This window comes from Microcaecilia unicolor, chromosome 2, assembly GCF_901765095.1.
Source record: "Microcaecilia unicolor chromosome 2, aMicUni1.1, whole genome shotgun sequence".
In the NCBI taxonomy this organism is placed as follows: Eukaryota; Metazoa; Chordata; class Amphibia; order Gymnophiona; family Siphonopidae; genus Microcaecilia; species Microcaecilia unicolor.
In genome coordinates this window covers 151973541-151992506 of record NC_044032.1, presented here as the reverse complement: position 1 = coordinate 151992506, position 18966 = coordinate 151973541, and the positions used below count along the sequence as shown (strand labels likewise).

The following is an 18966-nucleotide window of genomic DNA, read 5'->3' as shown; positions in this document are numbered from 1 at the left end:
CTGCTTTTGCCATTTTTGCTTCTTCTCTTGATGATTGGTGGATTTCTCCCCCATTTGACTTGAATGCATGTCTCAACTAAATTGTAGTAAACCAAACCAATATATGTAAATCCCAATAAATACCACTGGTAAATAATCAAACAATTGAAATACAACAAACCAGGGTTTAAACAAATCAAGACGGACGTGAGAAAGGTCAATTTCTCCTATCTCACTAATTATTAATTAACATTATTTTTTGTTTATTAATGACACTTTCTCACGTCCTTGATTTGTTTAAACCCTGGTTTGTTGTATTTCAACTACATTGTAAGCTTCATGGAAAAAGGGACTGTTTCTATTTTATATATCTCTACAGCACTGCGTATTTGTACTAGCTTTATCGAAATGTTAAATACTGCTCCTTACAATAACTGCTTTGTAGTCTCGCTTTGTCCCCAAATTGGACAGCTGTGTGCTAGAACTGGATTTTGAGCTCTGGCTAATGCTTCTGCTGTAGTTGCAATTTTAGGAGCCTATAATCTGCAGTACAACATGTTCTCACCTTTGGAGTGTCTTTTGGCTTTGGAGGCGGAACTGCCTTGCCATCATTGTTCTGAAAGAAGGAACATTGCACTGGATGAAAGGTACTAGAATCAATAACCAAAGCCATGGCCAGCACAAAGATAAGCAGACAATTTACACTCAATATTCCCCTGGTCTATCTGGCCCTAAAATCCCACCTTTCAACGAGGCTTTGGTTGAGTGACCAGGCAAGAGACTACTCTCTTCTCCTCTCCTTCCTTTTTTTTTTTTACTGTTTTTATCTCTTTTCTGAACTTTCCTGTTGAATATATGGCATTCCTTTCTAATTTCTTTTAAATTTTGGATTGTAAACTGCTTTGTTCTAACTCAAGAAAAATGGTATATCAAATAAGACCTCTGAATTTGCAGCTTTAAACAGATAAGGGTGGTGGACTTTGGTCCTGGGGAACTGAGTTCAATTCCCACTTCAGGCATAGGTAGCTCCTTGTGACTCTGGGCAAGTCACTTAACCCTCCATTGCCCCATGTAAGCCGCATTGAGCCTGCCATGAGTGGGAAAGAGCGGAATACAAATGTAACAAAAAAAAAAAAAACTTATTGAAGTGGTTCCCAAACCTTGTCCTGGAGGCACCCCACCCAGACAGGTTTTCGGGATATCCGCAATGAATATTCATGAAATATATTTGCATGCATTGCCTCTATTAAATGCAAATCTCTCACATGAATATTCATTGTGGATATCCCAAAAATCTGACTGGCTGGGGTGCCTCCAGGACCAGGTTTGGGAACCACTGACTTACTGGCAGCTGTTAATGCTCTCCTCCAAATAGATAAATTTATCCAGACAGCAGCAGAATATCACTGGCAGAGAAGGCTGGCCCAAGGGTCTCACACCCAGAAGTGCTCAAAGCCCTATCCCCCCCTCCCCTACAGTAATCCATCATCTCTCCTCTTCCACCCAAGTAGCCAGCAAAACCAGTTTCCCCTCTCTACTCCACCAGGGGGTCCTTTTACCAAACTATGGTAAAAAGTGACCTTAGTGCGCACTTATGCGGGTCTTTCCCGCTCGTTAAGACCATTTTTACAGCTGCCAGAAAATGGCCGATTTTCCATTTTCCGAATTAATGGCCAAATTAATGGTTAAATTTTGGACAGGCATTGAGATGTCAAAATTCAGCTGTTAGCTAGGTCTGAATATTTTTTTTTAAGGCACTTTACACACTTAGCTCTCAATTCTGACCACATAAATACTTTTGAATAGCAACTACATTAATTTCTGAATCCACAAAATGCTTTTTGGAGGAATCCCTTCAAGGGTCACACTTACTTCCAGCAGCTTTCTGTACTCTGGGGGAATTGTGCTCTCTCTTTTACCAAGTTCTTCTATATACGTAGCTGTATTTGTCTCCTGTAAAACAGGATGAGATATTCATTTTCACATAAGCTTACTGAAACATCTGATAATTTTATTAAAATAACCTTTAATATTCACTGCATTCACAATATGGTCATTAAACATATAAATAACTTGCTAAATCCTCATATGTTTTAAGGTTTATTTCCTGACAACATGCAATAACAGCATTAGCACACACTACTGCAGGGCAGGGGCCATTTCTGGACAGTTACATTGATTTAAATAGGTGGGTAGGTAAGGGGAAAGTTTAGAGTGGAAGTTTGTTTTTATTGTTGAGCAGGGGTTATCAGACCTAAGACCTCGGGCCAATCTGTGGGAATATCACATATGCTGTTCTAGTTTAATCTTTGGGGGCGGGGCTTATGATTAATAAAGCTATGGTGCTTTTGTTGCCATGATCCTTTTATGTCTATTCACTCTCTTACATTCAATAAAAAATGTATTAATAAAGCACTTTGAATATTGACCCGTTTGTTTTTATATTTCATAGGCATCTTGCAATAACTTTGAGAAGGGCATTCAGTGTTGGTGCAAAGGTATTCAGTACCCTAGGAAAAACTTTAGCCCCTGTGGATCACCTCAGTTACCTCTTAGGACCCTCCGAACTGAACAATCATGATCACTCTTAACAGCTTCCCTCCCAGAAAGTTTCTATAACAACACAATGGGATATCATACATATAATTTATTTGTTTCACGTATACCCACATAATCAGGGCAGTTTCCAAAAGTCATTTCCAGAAGTAAATAGGCTGTTAGATGAAAGTCATGGTCCTCCCTGTGGGTAAAAGGGGTAAATGCTGCTGGTTCTTTGAATTTGTGGGGCTGTGAGGACCTGCTGATTTGTTTTACCTGCAGCAGCTTTTTGTTTCTTCCAGGTGACTGCGTAGTTTGCCTAATGATAATATGGCCCTGAGGGCAATTTTGGGAAAATTACCTACTCCCTAACGTATGTAAAATTGTACACAGGGATCAGGTATATAAGCATTTTACCTGGGTAAGGAATAGGCTATCGGGGAGGGGGGTTAAGTCGAGGGATGGAATTAACGTGTGTAGGTCCTTTTTTAAAATCTACATGGGTTATTGTAAAGGGAAAAAGCAAGTGCAAATCCATGCAGATACATTTTCCTGGGGCAGTTTCGTGTCGATGAGCAGTTCTGAAATTTGTCCCCTTCCCTTAAGGGCCAATTAAAACGTCTGCAATGCACAACACTTTGCACATTACAGAGGTTCATTCTGTAGGTGACAACTGAAGATGGGTACTATGCCATCTCAAAAATTCACAAGCTAAAACATCTTTTTTATTAAGCTGTAAAAGTATCACTATCTAGAAAGTTTGTGCTTGGTGCTGGTATAACTTGAGTGTCGGCTTTGTTGTGTGTATTTCTGATTTGTGCATTTTGGTTTGATATTACAGAATTTGGTTGATGCAGAAATTCTGTAATATCCTTTCCACACAACCATTAAAGAGCTCAATTTCAAAGCTGCCGAGTACCAGAGTGTGATGTATATGCAGATCTGTTCCCAGTATAGAAAGTCATTTTTAGACCATTCAGGAGGGCCAGCAAAACAATTTGTGATGAGAGATGGCCAGTTAAGTTCCGATATTCAGCACCACATATAAGTCAGTTCACTCTTTATAAGGTGTGCCACACACTTAACCAGCTATGTGTTAGCCAGCTCCGAAAACCCAGAAAATCAGTGTCGAAGTCCGGTAATGGTCTGGCATTGAATTTACAGGTTTAATGCAGACAACGGTCAGCAAAAATGCTGTGGTGCTGCCGGCTGAATATCGATACCAACATATTTCGCATTAGACATACAAGACAGAGTACTTACCGTAATTTCTGGACCAGTAAACTCTGGGCACTGTGGCACATTTTCTTCTGGTCCTTCAAGCGTGCCTATTAGTTCATCCAGCGCACTCTCCAGCCCGGCCTTGGAAATAAACAGGTGCACGTGACCATTAAACCCACCCAGCAAAAAAAACAACCAAACAAAAAAACAACCAAAAAAAGGAAAAAAAAAACAGGGGGCAATTTGTGTGCAGCCATGCTCAGGAGCACAGTTTGGGCAGTGATATATACATGTAATTTATAAAATATACCAATATGTACGTATTTACACCTTCAAAGCAGGCGTAAATTTCTGCACGGGCATTTGCACACTGTTGGGGCTACATCTGGGAACTTAATAAATAAAGGGACACACATGTCTACATTGCATTTATATAATAGGCAACCTTTACAAAGGCAATGTGGGGGTAATTCTGTAACAGGGTGCCTAGGTTAAGAGGGTCAACAGGCATCTACTTTTCTTTACAGAATGCTAGAACAAGTGGCAGAAAATGTGTTTACATTCAAGACACAGTCACTTACACCAGTCTTGTAGCTAGTGTAAATGTCTGCCACAAGTGTAAATTATAGGACACTATCGATTTACGTATATTTGCCTGCTCTGCTCACCTGCAAGCCATCAAATCATAGCATGTACTTTCCCACAGGTCAGTATTCTATAAGAGACCATTTATACCCATTCCTGCTATCTAAAACTAGGCAGTTCCTTATTGAAAAACCTCCACAGAGGGGGAGGGGGTTGTATAAAGTAGAGGCACTAACAATGACATGCCAGTTAGGTGCGTAAATGTTTAAAACACAATGAGGGGCATTTTCGATATGACGTCTAAATCCGATTTTGGATGTTTTGTAAAAACATGCAAAAATGCAGTAGTGAACATGGCTTTTTTTTCACACCAGAAAAACGTTAATCTTTTTGTTTTCAAACTAAACGTGTACATAAATGTGGGCACATGGGTTATAGAATTGCCTTGTAATGGACTATAGTTAAAACAGGCTGGCACATCGATTTGCTGTGGGAGGAAAGGGCGCTGAATATGAATCAAAAAGATTTTTTATGCTAAGTGACCTGGAGGGTGGAGTATAACGGTCAAAAATGACTTCATCAGTCTTGGACAAAGAGCAATATCCCATAGGCAACTGTGCTCCATCAGTGGCAGCCGAGAAATATTCTTGGCAGTGTGTGAAAGTATAGCTGAGTTACTACGCATCAACAAAGTCCCTGTTTGGAATCTTGAATCCTATGACCTAGTCAAGCGCTAGTGGAACAATACATGAATGTTATGTGATACATTCTGAACATCTGCCCCCTCCCCCCCCCTCGATATTTCGTGCTATTTAACCGGCCAGGAACTGCTCCTGGCTGGTTAAACAATGTTTAGTCAGCTAACTGCTAATATTCAGCAGGAGATAGCCGGCTATCTCCGCTGAACATTCGCGGTTAGTACATAGCAGCTAATCGGTTATTTTGCGTGATACAGCGTCAATTTTCAGCGCTGGGTTAAGTGGTTAAATAGGACTGTGTAAATAGCGGTCCTATCTTTAACGACTAGGAACTTAACTGGTTAGTGGGGAACATAAATGAAACTGGATATTCAATGCCCGTTACTGGAACCGGCCCGGCGTTGAATATCCAGGGTCAGCGCCAACTGAGGGCTTATGAGGGCTGCCTCATGCCGATTGACTATTGTGTGTGTGTGGGGGGGGGGGGGGGGGGGGGGGGGCTGGTGTCCTGTACCACAAGGTAAAGCAAATTGCAGTACTACCCCTTCCACAAAGAGGCACATCATTAATTTAAGAAATCAGTTCCTTTACCCCTTCTATCTTCTGTTTCTTTTCATCAGGAGGAGCAGTAGCGCTAACGAGACCTGCTGATAGAGCCTCCATGAGATCCTCGTCACCCACTGAATGCTACAGAAAACAAAAGAAGATAAAATAATCGTATCCATATTGAACCGGGGCAACAAGCAGCTACTGATGGAGCTTGCAGAACTAAAATTCAAGCAGTCCTAATTTCATATATATTTGTTTTTACTATTTCGTTGGTAATTTTGCCATTTTCTGTAACTTCAATCAGCCATCACAACAAATCAGTGAGCAACCAGCAGAATGCAGAAAATTACTAGTTTGAAAAAGAGTTCCTGGGGGCCTCATTTGCATACAGACTCAATAACTGTCAAAACTTTTACAGTTGGATGTTGTTCTAGGGCACTGGGGGCTTAAATCTTCAAATCGATAAATAGACTAGAGTGCTAATCCACTGGTACGAAGTGACTGTGCTCTTACTAAGTACATACTTGTGAATTCCTCTGGGAGGAGTAGCCTAGCGGTTAGTGCAGTGGTCTTTGATCCTGGGGAACTGAGTTCGATTCCCACTGCAGCTCCTTGTGACTCTGGGAAAGTCACTTAACCCTCCATTGCCCCTGGTACAAAATAAGTAGCGCTATACAAATGCTAATAATAATAATAATATATGTAAACCGCTTTGAATGTAGTTGCAAAAACCTCAGAAAGGCGGTATATCAAGTCCCATTTCCCTTTCCCTTATTAAAAGTGATGTCTTTTCCTAACTACTGAGCACAGTATACGAGTGTTAACACTGCATATTCAGCACTCTTTTTTTAAAATAAGTTTTCAACCCAGTCCTTGGGACAGACTATGGAGAATATCCATAATGAATATCGATGAGATAAATTTGTATACAATGGAGACAGTGCAAGCAAATTTATCTTATGCATTTTTACTGTGGGTATCCTGAAAACCCGACTAGCTTGCTACGACCCAAGGACTGGGTTGAGAACCACGGCTCTTGAATGACAACACACCTAAAAAGCCAATTAAAGATATCCCGATAACACATTCAGATATCTGTAAGTGGTCACCCTTCTGAATATCGACTTGTCTAGTTTTAGTTTTCTCTGATTGAACCATCAAAAGTATAACCTGATCGAATGACATAGGCAAAAAAAAAAAAAAAATCAAAAGAATTATTTTCACTCAGCCTTTAATTCTATATAGTGCACAAAACGTTAAGCGCCAACTTCTGTGCTAGAACGACAGTTATGTGCCACAACAGTGGTAAAACAGCAGATATGTGCATAAGTGAACTTAGGCACTATTTATAATGTGGCACCTAAGTGCTCTAGCATATAACTGTGAGGAAAGGAGGCGCTCAAGGGGCGTAGGCAGGCAATGGGTGTTCAGATCATTTCAGTGCGTGCTTTATAGAACACTGTCAATTATGGCACCTTGGACATGAAATTAAGTGTGAACATTTACACCTGCCATACAGCAGGCGTAGAGAAAACAAGGAGAAGGAACAGAGTTGGGCTCTTCAAGAACAAAGCAGAGATGCTGGAAAAGGGTAATCAACTTTAATGAATGACTACTCAACAAAGATACCATGTTTCAATAGTGGAATCCGAGAAGAGGTGGTCTTGAAAAAAAACTTTTGAGAGTCTTGGTGAAGGCTGCTGCTTCTCAGATTCCACTGTCGTTTTCTCTGGTTTACTCCTCCTGAAATATTGTGTTGTGTTCTTTCCACTCCTGTGGTTTTTCATTGATACAGCAGGCGTAAGCATTTGCTCCTAAATTAAGGCACGTCATTGCCAACTTATGCTACCATTCTTTTATGGATTTGATGCACAAATTTGCTGCTATGTTATACTAGCTTAGTGCTCAGAACTTCCCTTTATAGAATTCCCTCCCCAGTTCTTTTACAGTTACTATTACACATGCAGGCCCATTCTAGATGGAATGTAGAAAACAGAATAGACAGCAACAGTAAGAAGATGAAAGAGAGAACGTTTTTCCTCCACGTTGTTTAAAAAAAAAAAAAAAAAAAAAAGAGAGATGCCCGACATGACCATGTTTTGCCAAGGGCTGATTTGTTGGATTTTCACTGCGATTCTGAATGGACAATCCATAAGAACATCTCAGCATTTCATCATGGAGTTCTGAGAATTTGAGACCTTCCATCCATCTGATACTACAGGCAGTACACAGTGCATTAAACTGTTTTAAAGGCGCATTACTCTATCTCGACCATTTATTAATGTGATTTATAAGATACTATAAGGCTCTCCGAGTAGTTTTATAAGTGGTTCTTTGAATGGTTGTAAAGATTAGCTGCCTTCTGGAGTTATAAGGATTTTACCAGGTGGTCAAGGGTAGATTTTAGAACCAACTGGTACTTTTTATGCCCCTGAAGCAGCCCTTGGCAAAACATGGGCTTTTAAACAACCTGGAGCAAGCATAATGAATAAACAAAATGTTAAGCTTTTCAGCAGCTTTCTGTTGTTCTCTTCCACGTTAGATCTTGTTAGAGGCTACACATTGTTGGTTTTTGGAAAATAGAATAGATACATGCAGGTCAGAATGTGTAAATTCTGATATTTTAGAAAAGGATATGCTGATGTAGAGCCTTTTCTAAAATAAATGTAGGAGTGTATGTCTGAGAAACATCCATTTTGCAAACTGAATGGAGAAAATACAGCAATTTAAACAAATAAGGGCCAGAACTTTGTCGCATTCAGGTCTACCCCCGGATTCTATATAGAGTGACTTCAGTTGCAAGCGCAAATCCATTTGTATTCTGTATTTGCGCACGCAGTTTAGTTAACAAGCCAATCAACGCTGATAATTGCCAATTTACAAGCAACTACTGAAACTAATTGAAATTAGAATTTACACGCACAACTGTCTAAGAGTATTTTATAAAGTGAAGTGCTTAAATTCTAAGTCACATAGTTGAAAAGGGGGGCATGGGCATGGAATGAGCGGGTCATAGACTTTTCTAAAATCTATGTGCATTGTTATACAATATACCCAGTCTGCGCCTAATTTAAGCATCAGCATTTGGTGTAACTGCCCGTGACAAAATTTAGTTGTGCGGACCGGCGACCGGTAAACCATGTGGAAATTCAGGCTTTTTCTATAAAGTATGCCTAAATTGAGAATACGCTTCTGGGGGTGGGGGGGAGGATATTAAGCCCGCAAGTCAGTTCCAGCAGCAGCCTGATCTAACCTTGGCTATTCAATGACGGGCATGAACGGCACTGAATATCTAGGTATGTTTGCTGACCTGAAAGTTAATTTGGCACTAGCTGATATTCAGAACGGTGCCTGGTTAACTTGCTGCATAAAGTTAGGACAACGTTTTTTTGCTGTTCTAACTTTGTGTGTTTATTTAGCTAGTTAGTGGACTGAATATCACCACTAAAGTTGTTGCTCCTCCCTAACTCTGCCCCTGGTCTGCCCCTAACCTAACCTTAGGGCATGGTCAATTTGTGGAGATATTCAGTGGCACTAACCAGTGAAGTGCCCCTGAATGTCAGTAGCCAGCTTGCTCGGTGGAATTTAACCAGGCAGTAAACCCTTTTGAACACTGACCCCTAAGTTTATACCTGAGGTAATCGAGGGTAAGGAGCAATTGGGTCTTACCTGATAATTTTCTTTCAATTAGTCCGTCCCACTATTCCAGAACCTGTGGGATAGTTGTGCCCATTAACCAGCAGGTGGAGATAACTGAAAACTGAGCTGAAACATCTCTCTTGGCATCTAGTATAGCTCCTCAGTATTTACGGATACAAGCAATAAGGAGAAACTCAGAATAAACACAACAACCTTAAACAATTTGCTAATTTAACACTATCCAGACGAGTAAACGTGTGGGCCTCTATCATCTCTAGACAACTTGAAGAACAACAAGATATATGCAGGAAGCACCCTGCAAGGTGACTGTCTTTATTTGACCCATTACTTTGCACCAGTTAAATATCTCAGAAAACTTGGGTGGGCCTCTGGAATAGTGGGAAGGACTAATGGAAAGAAAATGATCAGGCAAGACCTAATTTCTTCTCAAATTACATAGCTTCCCACTATTCCAGAACCTGTGGGATGTTTAAAAACAAATCTCTGAGTGGGTGGGATCCTGGCGGCACCACCCTGAGGACCAAAGCCCCAAAACTGACTTCCGAGAGTTCTGCAACATCCACCCTGTAGCACTTGGCAAAGCTATGTGGTATCAACCACGTTGCTGCCTTGCAAATATGAGCCAGACACAATAAGGTAGTCTCCGTCCAGGCTATTGCTGTACGCCTCGTAGAATGAGCCCGCAAGGCCTGAGGAGCCTGCTTCCCCGTAAGCAAATAAGCTGACGATATAGTCTCCTTCAACCAATTATGGACTTGAAAGCCATGAGGCCAAGCCTCTGTTTACCAAAAAGCACAGTCTGTCCGATTTGTGAAACTCATTTGTGACTACCAGATATCTAATGAGGACTCTACGCAAATTGAGAAGCTTCAAGTAGGAATACCGAGCCTCTTCATCCTCTCTGCATAAAGGACAGAAGCTCCACAGATCAGTTAAGATAAAATGCTGATACCACTTTCAGAAGGAAGGGGGCTTTCAGAAGAAAAGGAAGGAGCTGTACACAGGAAGACCCTTGCTTCCAAAAAGCGAAGAAATGGATCCCAATAAGAGAGCCTGAAGCTACAAAACCCTACATGCTGACACCAACCGCCACCAAGAACTCCGTCTTTAGTGTAAGATCTTTCAAGGAGGCCTTCCTGAGTGGCTCAAAAGGAGGCTTATGAAGATTCCAATTGACTAAACTGAGGTTCCACTCTAGACATAGCGTACAATAAGGAGGTCGCAAGCAACCCGCTCTTTGCGAGAGCTGGGTATCTGGGTGAGCCGCATGAGACCTCTTCTGTAGGCAGTCCCTAAAACAGGCCAAAACTGCAAACTGAACTTTCAGAGAATTCAACACCAATCCTTTCTAAAGGCGTGTCTGTAAAAACGCTAGGATGTGGGCGATCTGAGCAGAGAAGAAAGTCTGAACTCAGAACACCAGCCCTTGAATGTCCTCCACACCCTTGCGCATATGAATGGATGTAGGAGTATTTCCATGCCTGAAGCAAGGTAGCAATGACTGAATCAGAAAAACAGTTTCGTCTCAACCGAGTCCTTTCAATGGCCAAGCCGTAAACCAAAGGGACACGGATCCTCCATGAACTTCAGACCTTGCTTTACTAGCCCACGTACCTGTGGAAGATGGAGGGGGATTTCATGTTAATTCATTATACTGATCAACAGGCTATCAACCTTTCACCACTGCAGGATTGTTTACGTGAAGTTGCAAATTGGTTAGTTCAATATCGTCTTGTTTTGAATCCTGAGAAGACAGTTTCTTGTTGGATCGCTGGTTCTTCCCCTATTCCTCAGCTAAGTCTTTCACTTTTTGATAGACCTAATATGCCAGTTACTTCTTTAAATATCTTTGAGTCATTTTGGACTCAACTATCTTTTACTCCCAAGTGTTCCAGGTAATAAGGACTGACTTCTATTTTCTTCGACATCTTAGGACAATCCAAAATTTAGTTGATAGCTCATCTCTTATCACCCTTTTCTATGAATATATAAATTCACATTACGATTGTTATAACTGTTTACTCGGGTATAACCAAGACCAACTTGAAGCAACTTCAAACACTTCAGAACACCATGGCTCATATTGCTTGCAGAGCGAAATGTCACAATTATGTATCTCCGCTTTTGCAATGGCTTCATTGGCTCCCCATAGAATACCGTATTAAATTTAAAATTCTATTGATACACGAAGCATTACATACTGGTTCTCCTTCCTATCTTGAATCATTAGCAATACCTTATACACCAGCATGTATTGTTCGCTCTTTAACCAATAATAGGCTTGTTCCACTCTAAAGCACGGTGGGAGTCCACAAGAGCATCAGCATTCCACTTTCTTGCTCCTGCCCTTTGGAACTCGCTCCCCCCAAAATTGAGATTATTAGACTTTACTGATGTCCCGCTAGGCACTCAAAATGCACTTTTTTGAATTGGCCTTTACATAATATAATTATTTCAGTCAGGTGCCCTGCAGCAAGGGAAGCACTATTGTATTGCTTTGATTTGTATGGAATGTTACTGCATTGGTTTGTTGGGCTTTTATTATGCTATATATATTGATGATGTATCTTGAGTGTTGTTGTTTCTTTCTTATGGTTAGACAAGTCTGTATTATGAGGTATGAGTGTCTGTATATTTGCGGTTTGTGTGACTGAGCTCTGTCCTATCATTACTATGGAGATCTTTTCCCTGTTCTATTTTGTATTTTATCTTGTACACTGTTTCGACTTGTTTAGGAACAGTATATCAAATTCTAATAAATGAAAAGAAACGAGGATACCTGTCCAGGAGCTGAATCAGGTCCACGTACCATGGCCTCTGTGGCCAATCCAGGACTATGATGAGAATCAACCACAGTGCAATGAGATTGTTTTCAACACAGAGCCTACAATGGGCCAAGGAAGGAAGACATACAGTAGATGTGTCTCCTGCACTCTGCGAGGAAGATCTTCTCCCATGCTCTGTTGAACAGAGCGCCCAGATAATACAGCATCTGTGACGGAGTTAGTCTGCTGTTCTCGAAATTGATCACCCAACCCAATGACTGCAGAAGATAAACAGTCAACTTTTGTCAGTCACTCCCATGCTGTCGGAATAGGATAACACATGAATGAGCCAGGTAAAAATAGTGGGAAGCTATGTAATGGAAATTAACTTGCTCAACGTCACAAGGAGCCACAGTGGATTTGAGCATGGTTTCTCTGGTTCTCAGCCCACTATTCTAACCATTAGTCTAGTCCTCCAGTTACATAGGATTGCAATGTCTGGATTTTGTGGAGGGAAATGATTTTATGTATGGAGATGTATTTTCTTTAGGAACATGTAATGTCTTGTTAGTATGTTAGTGGTTTCCGACTAGATTCTATATATCGCACTTAGATTTCTGCGCGGAAATCCAAGCCAATCAGCATTAATAACAGCACTTAACAAGCAATTATCAGCACCAATTGTCAATAAATAGAATATATGCATATAAATTGATAAGCGTATTCTATAATGCGCTACATCTAAATTCTAATGTGCACATGTAAAAAGGGGCATGGCTATGGGTGGGGAAATGGTCATGTCATGGGCGTTCTGAAAAACTACACGCATAGCTACAGAATACACCTGCTTTGCACATAAATTTAGGTGCTGGTATGTACACCAAGTTTTACTTGGTGTAAATGGATGTGCCTACAGTTAGGCGCAGTCGTGGCCGCTAGGCATATTCTATATACCGTGGATAAATCTAAGTGGAGTTTACAGAATATGCCTATATTACACGTGGATTTTTTAGGCGCCATATTTAGAACCTAGTCCTTCATGCTAAATTATGAACATGATATGTTGTGAACCACCTAGAATATGAGATAGAGTGGTATATAAACTGTGATATAAAATAAAATAAATCCATTTTGTAAACACTAACAATCACTACTACAGGTAAGGGATTAATTAAACAGAAATGCCTTCAGCAACTTACAAAATAATAGGTAATCAATGATATATATCTTAGTGGGTTTGGCAGAAAATTCCACAACTTTCTAGCTTGGTAGGTAAAGCCTGTAGTAGGAACAGATTTATAATGAAGCTTCTTAAACTTGGATAATGAAGCATGAGATAGTCCCTAGATGTAGGCAAAGCATTTCTTGAAGGCAAATCCATCAGGTTTTGCATGGAACCAGGCAACAGACCACACAAAATCTGGTAAACAAGCACACAAAGCTTAAAGGTAATCCGTGCTGCCCGCACGGTAGCCCTACCATTGCTTTGTAAAAGGGCTTCAGTATGTTGTGTTCCTGATAAAAAGCCGAAGTTTCAGGACTTCAGTCTTCACATTTCATTCACAAATTTAGAAAATGTACGAAGGTTTGCCACCATGAGCAAGAGATCTGTTATGTATACTCTTACCTTTGGTGCACCCTCAGCCTTTGGAGGAGGTATTACTTTAGCTCCTTCTTTACCCTACAAAGAACAATTATTATTAATTTTATTTTGTATTTGAAAATACATCTAACTGTAAAAAACTTCACTTTTTTTGTGTGCTCCTATATATTACGTTTAATTCAGAAAAATTCTTTCTAAGCCACTTGGACATCACAACATTAACTCATTTATAATGACATTGCCCTCCATATATTTAATTTATTTATTTTAAAATTTCTAGACCACATTATCTAAAACTCTAAGGTGGTTATAAAATCAACATATATAATCAACTAATCAAAATAAAATGGACTATCTGAAAAATAAAACAAGAAAATATATCAACTTAATACAACAAATATTAGAAACCTTAGGTGTCTCTTATAATACAACAAACCACACTACTGCATAAACAGTGTTACATTTTATATATTATCGTAATTATGTTTGCCTAAACAAAAATGTTTTGCCCTGTTTCCAGAAAATATTAACATTAATTAGTAGTCTTGAACCCATCATTACTTACTTGATAGTCAGTTTCTGATTTACTGAATTGTTTATATCCATTATGCTACACTTGTTTTTTTGTATGCAACCAATTGTTTAGCTACTCTTGAATGGCGCTTGCCATGATGTATTATTGTAAGCCACACTGAGTCTGCAAACAGGTGGGAAAATGTGGGATACAAATGCAACAAATAAATAAATAAATTGGTAATGAATTTCATAATGCTGGTTCTGCCACTGAACACACATGAGCAGGTCTTGGTCAAGCAAATGTATCACTGATCTGGTTTTCAGATCTCAACATTCGGGGTTTTGAACCCAGTCCGGTTTTCAGGGTACCCACAATGAATATGCACAAGATAAATTTATCTCATGTATATTCATTGTGGTTATCCTGAAAACCTGACTGGCTGAGTGTGTCTCCCGGGGTTAAGAACGTCTCTTCTAGATGGACAGCAAAACTTCAAAAGTGCAGCAACAGCCACAGGAGCCTCATTGCTTAAAGCTTTAGGAGCTCTCATAAGGATCTTACATTTCATACACTAACTGACCAGTAACCAGTGTAGAGAATGGAAAGGTGGCATTATATCTTCAAACTGACTGGTCCCTGTCAATATTAGTGCTAGTGTTCTAAATATTTATACACACAAGAGGTGCATAAATGCTGGCACCTAGATCAGGGGCGTAGCCAGACACCCAATTTTGGGTGGGCCTGGGCCCAAGATGGGTGGGCAGAAGAACCTCGCCCCGTCCCAAAGGTGATTTGGTCTCTCCTCTCGCCTGCATGCCATATGGTCTCTCAAACATCCCCCCTCTCCCGTATACTTTTTAAATAGCATATTTTCACCAGCAGTGAGCAGCAACTAATACACAATGCTCATGTTGGCCCCACAGCCTTCCCTCTGATGCAACTTCCTGTTTCCACCTAGGCAGAAATACATCAGAGGGAAGGCTGTGGGGCCAGTGTGAGCAGTATCTATGTCACTGCTCACTGCAGGCGAAGATCTGCTACTTACAAGCAGGGGCGTATCTGCGTGGGGCCTCAGGGGCCTGGGCCCCCGCAGATTTTGCCCTGGACCCCCCTACCGCCATCAACTCTCCCCCGCTGCCGTTCTTACTTTTGCTGGCGGGGGACCCCAACCCCCGCCAGCCGAGGTCTGCTTCCACCTGCCGCTGCCGTAAAAACTTCTTCTTCAGCCGGCGGGGGACCCCAAACCCCCGCCAGCCGCCCCGCGGTGTTTAAAATTCATCTTCGGCCTCCGTGGCCGTGCTGCTGTGATAGGCGCTGTTGAAATCCACTTCGGAGTCTGACGTCGCAGCGTGCTGCGACGTCAGACTCCGAAGTGGATTTCAACAGCGCCTATCACAGCAGCACGGCCACGGAGGCCGAAGATGAATTTTAAACACCGCGGGGCGGCTGGCGGGGGTTTGGGGTCCCCCGCCGGCTGAAGAAGAAGTTTTTACGGCAGCGGCAGGTGGAAGCAGACCTCGGCTGGCGGGGGTTGGGGTCCCCCGCCAGCAAAAGTAAGAACGGCAGCGGGGGAGAGTTGGCGGCGGGAGGGGGGTGGAGAGAGAGTCATTGGTGGCGGTGGGGGCTAAAATGTGCCCCCTCCCTCTGGCTCTGGCCCCCCCTACCGCCGGAGTCCAGATACGCCCCTGCTTACAAGGTATGCAGGAGGGACACTTGTTGGGAGTTTTTGGCTGGTGGGGCTTGGGGATCCCTGCCAGCCACATCATAAGTATGCTGCTACTGGGTGGGCCTGGGCCCACTCAAACCCACCCCTGGCTACGCCACTGACCTAGATTACAGAAACAGAAAAAAAAGCAACACTGGGACTTCAGGATAGAGATAACGGTCGTCCTTTAATCTGAAACCCGAAACGGGCCGTGTTTCGGCGTACAAACGCCTGCCTCAGGGGTCAGAATGGTTCTTATGTGTTTAATATGGAATAATGGAAATGAACCACAAAGTTAGGGCAGATTTCCCACTACGTTGTGATCGTCCTATTAATCAAACAGAACGCCGTCTGTGGAAAAAAAAACCCTCCAAAAGTCGGCACCTAGATTACAAAATTGCCCTTTTAATGAAGATCTTCTGTTTACTGGACCTTGGACTGCTATGGTTTGCTCCACCCTGGACTTTCCTTTGTGTATTACTGATTTTATCCACCTGTAATACACTTGACTATCTAGTTTGTTCTAGACGTTCACTCATGAAAACATTTCAGCATTCTGGGGCTCTGGCCTCAGAGGCCACACAGTTCTCAACGCAAGGGTGTGTTCACTTATTATTGCGGTTGCTACTAACACACCCTTATTAGTGGAGTTTTCTCTCGATGTTGGGTGTTAGAATGATATTGGCTCTTTATTCCTCCTGGCTCCTAAGTAATTGTAATGGGGAGAATAGGGAGGATGAATATTTCAGTGTGGCCTATCGATGAATGTGCAGCTGCGTAATGGCCCATCATTAGTGATGTTTGACATACCTGATCCAAACCTACAAAATTTATCATCTTGTGAAAAAAAATGAAAAATCGGAGCTTTATAATCTGTTTCTACTTCATTTTCAATTTAAGAAACCTTAAATTCATTTTCAATTTAAGAAACCTTTCATTTTGAAATTTGCAGTATACGGTTGACATTTACCTTTGGTGTGCTTTCAGCTTTTGGTGGTAGTGCTATTTTGCTGCTTGCTTTATCCTAGAAGAAGGAATTTGTCAGTAGTTAGCACAGGCAGGAAGCATACCTAAGCTTTCACCTGTATAACAAAAATAATCTAAAGGGAAAAGCGGAAGGCAATGGGCTTTTGCATTACTCAGTTGCGTAGTCATGGAGGAGCCAACACAGTGACAGCACACATCGTTAGTGTAGCTGGCAGGGATCCCTGGGCCTTGCCAGCTGAAGAGTCCTCTCTGGAGTTCTACCCAGCAGTTTCATCCCCACAGCAGTGCATTTAAAAGCATGCTCAGTTCAACTGGCACCTCACCCATGCAAGCATGGGGAGGGGAATGACAGTTGATATGAGCATGCACAGGGTCAGTGTTTTTGTCAGTGGCTGAATGCTGCAGGGATGAGACTGCTTGGGAAGATTCTAGAGAGGACTCTTCATCATGCCCTTGATTAAAAAATTAGCCCCCTGCCCCAAAGAAAATTCTCAAATACTAAGGGCCCTGTTTACTAAGGTGCGTTAGTGCTTTTAATGCACCTACAATCAGTGTGCATGCTAACAGTGTAGGCACCTATAGGGATAGTATAGGCACATATATGGTTAACGTGTGTTAAAAACGTTAACACGCCTATAATGTGGCTTAGTAAACAGAGCCCTAAGCACGCTATAGAACGTAAGAACCGAAGTGACAGAGGAAGTGATAATTCTAGTAAAATGCAGAACTATGCCATTAGCACCTAATTATTTGGATTTCACTAGCTATTTTATTTTCCCATCACTAATTTCAGATTAAAATTCCACCCTCCTAAAATCACAACTGCCTCTCTCAGGCTAACACAAATCAATGATGACCTCCTCTTCCAGGAAAAACATTAGAAGGAAGCAGCTCTTACCCACCACCACTACAACCAACATCTGAAGCAAAAGGGGATCCCAGAACTTAGTCACAGAATCTCCACACATCACCCTCTCTCTTCTGAGGATCCTTCCTCATCTTCCCACAAATGGCACACTGCTGAAACTTCCAGTGACCAAAAAAAAAAATCACAAAAGGCAGGCCAACAGCTCTGAAGGGCCTAAGCAGTGCTGCTTTTCAGCAACCTCTAGGATTGTACCTCACCCTCAGGGCCACTTACTTCTGGTTTGCTTTGGGCTGTAGACTGTACTGGAGTAGCTGAGAAACAAACAAAATCCTTTGAAAATTCATCAGCAAGGTCATCCTCACTCATGGGCTACAGCATCAAAAAAAAAAAAAAAAAAAAACCGAAACAAATCTGAATTAGTGATTTATTTTGCTAAACAACTTCATTGGCTAGAGTCTTCTCACCTCCCCCTATGCTACTCATGCTCCATAGTACAGATTCAATATTAGTCAGAAGTAGATAGATTTCTTGAACTTTACATCATTAAAAAAAAAAAAAAAGAAAAAAACTGTAAGAAAATAGACTTACAAATTAAGAATTTTTTTTAGCCTTATAACCTGACCTGATGAGTCAATAAAACACAAAATACACTCTTACTTCTGGTACTACTAGGCCCACTGCTAATCTGAACATATTTAAACGCCACTCATTGCTCAAGTTAATGCAGAGCTTGCACTGCACTCCCTGGTATTTCAAGATCACACCTGGGAACTATACAATACAGCTCAGATGCATTATTTTGAGACTCATTACTATACGATGGTACACAACAATAAAATGTGCTATCCATTTCCCCATAAGCAGCAGTGCATAAACACACTGGGGCAACCAAGTCATCATGCATAGGACTCATCAACTGAAAACATACAACCTGACCTCCTAAATCGGAGGCTTTTTTTTTTCTAGAGCTCTGTTCTGTGTTTTCTTAGCCAGAAATGTGCCCTGCAACTTCTTCTCACCTTGGGAACATCTTCTGGTTTTGGAGGAGGAGCTGCTTTGCCATCGTTGTTCTGAAAGAAGATGTTTTCGTGGTGAATGAAGCACTATTAATTTCTGAAACAAGAAACCATGTTTGGTAGAATCCCTTCAGTCATCGACCTTACCTCGAGAAGCTTTCTGTACTCTGGGGGGATCGTGCTCTCTCTTTTACCAAGTTCTTCTACATACGTAGCTGTATTTGTCTCCTGTAACACCAAACGAGCTATGAATCATTATATGCACTTGCACACTT

The 18966-nt window shown here is 41.4% G+C and overlaps 1 protein-coding gene across 2 annotated transcripts in view; it reads right to left on the bottom strand.

Annotated features, from left to right (window-relative positions):
* CAST (calpastatin) overlaps positions 1-18966 on the bottom strand; it is a 228364-nt gene that overhangs the window by 42219 nt on the left and 167179 nt on the right. For both annotated transcript variants that reach the window (XM_030193407.1, XM_030193408.1), the window contains 9 exons: positions 18839-18919; positions 18695-18745; positions 17949-18044; positions 16791-16844; positions 13623-13676; positions 5613-5708; positions 3781-3879; positions 1852-1932; positions 545-595 (listed from right to left, as the gene is read on the bottom strand). In XM_030193407.1, coding sequence (XP_030049267.1) covers positions 545-595; positions 1852-1932; positions 3781-3879; positions 5613-5708; positions 13623-13676; positions 16791-16844; positions 17949-18044; positions 18695-18745; positions 18839-18919 — 663 coding nt within the window. The remainder of the gene's footprint in view (positions 1-544; positions 596-1851; positions 1933-3780; positions 3880-5612; positions 5709-13622; positions 13677-16790; positions 16845-17948; positions 18045-18694; positions 18746-18838; positions 18920-18966) is intronic.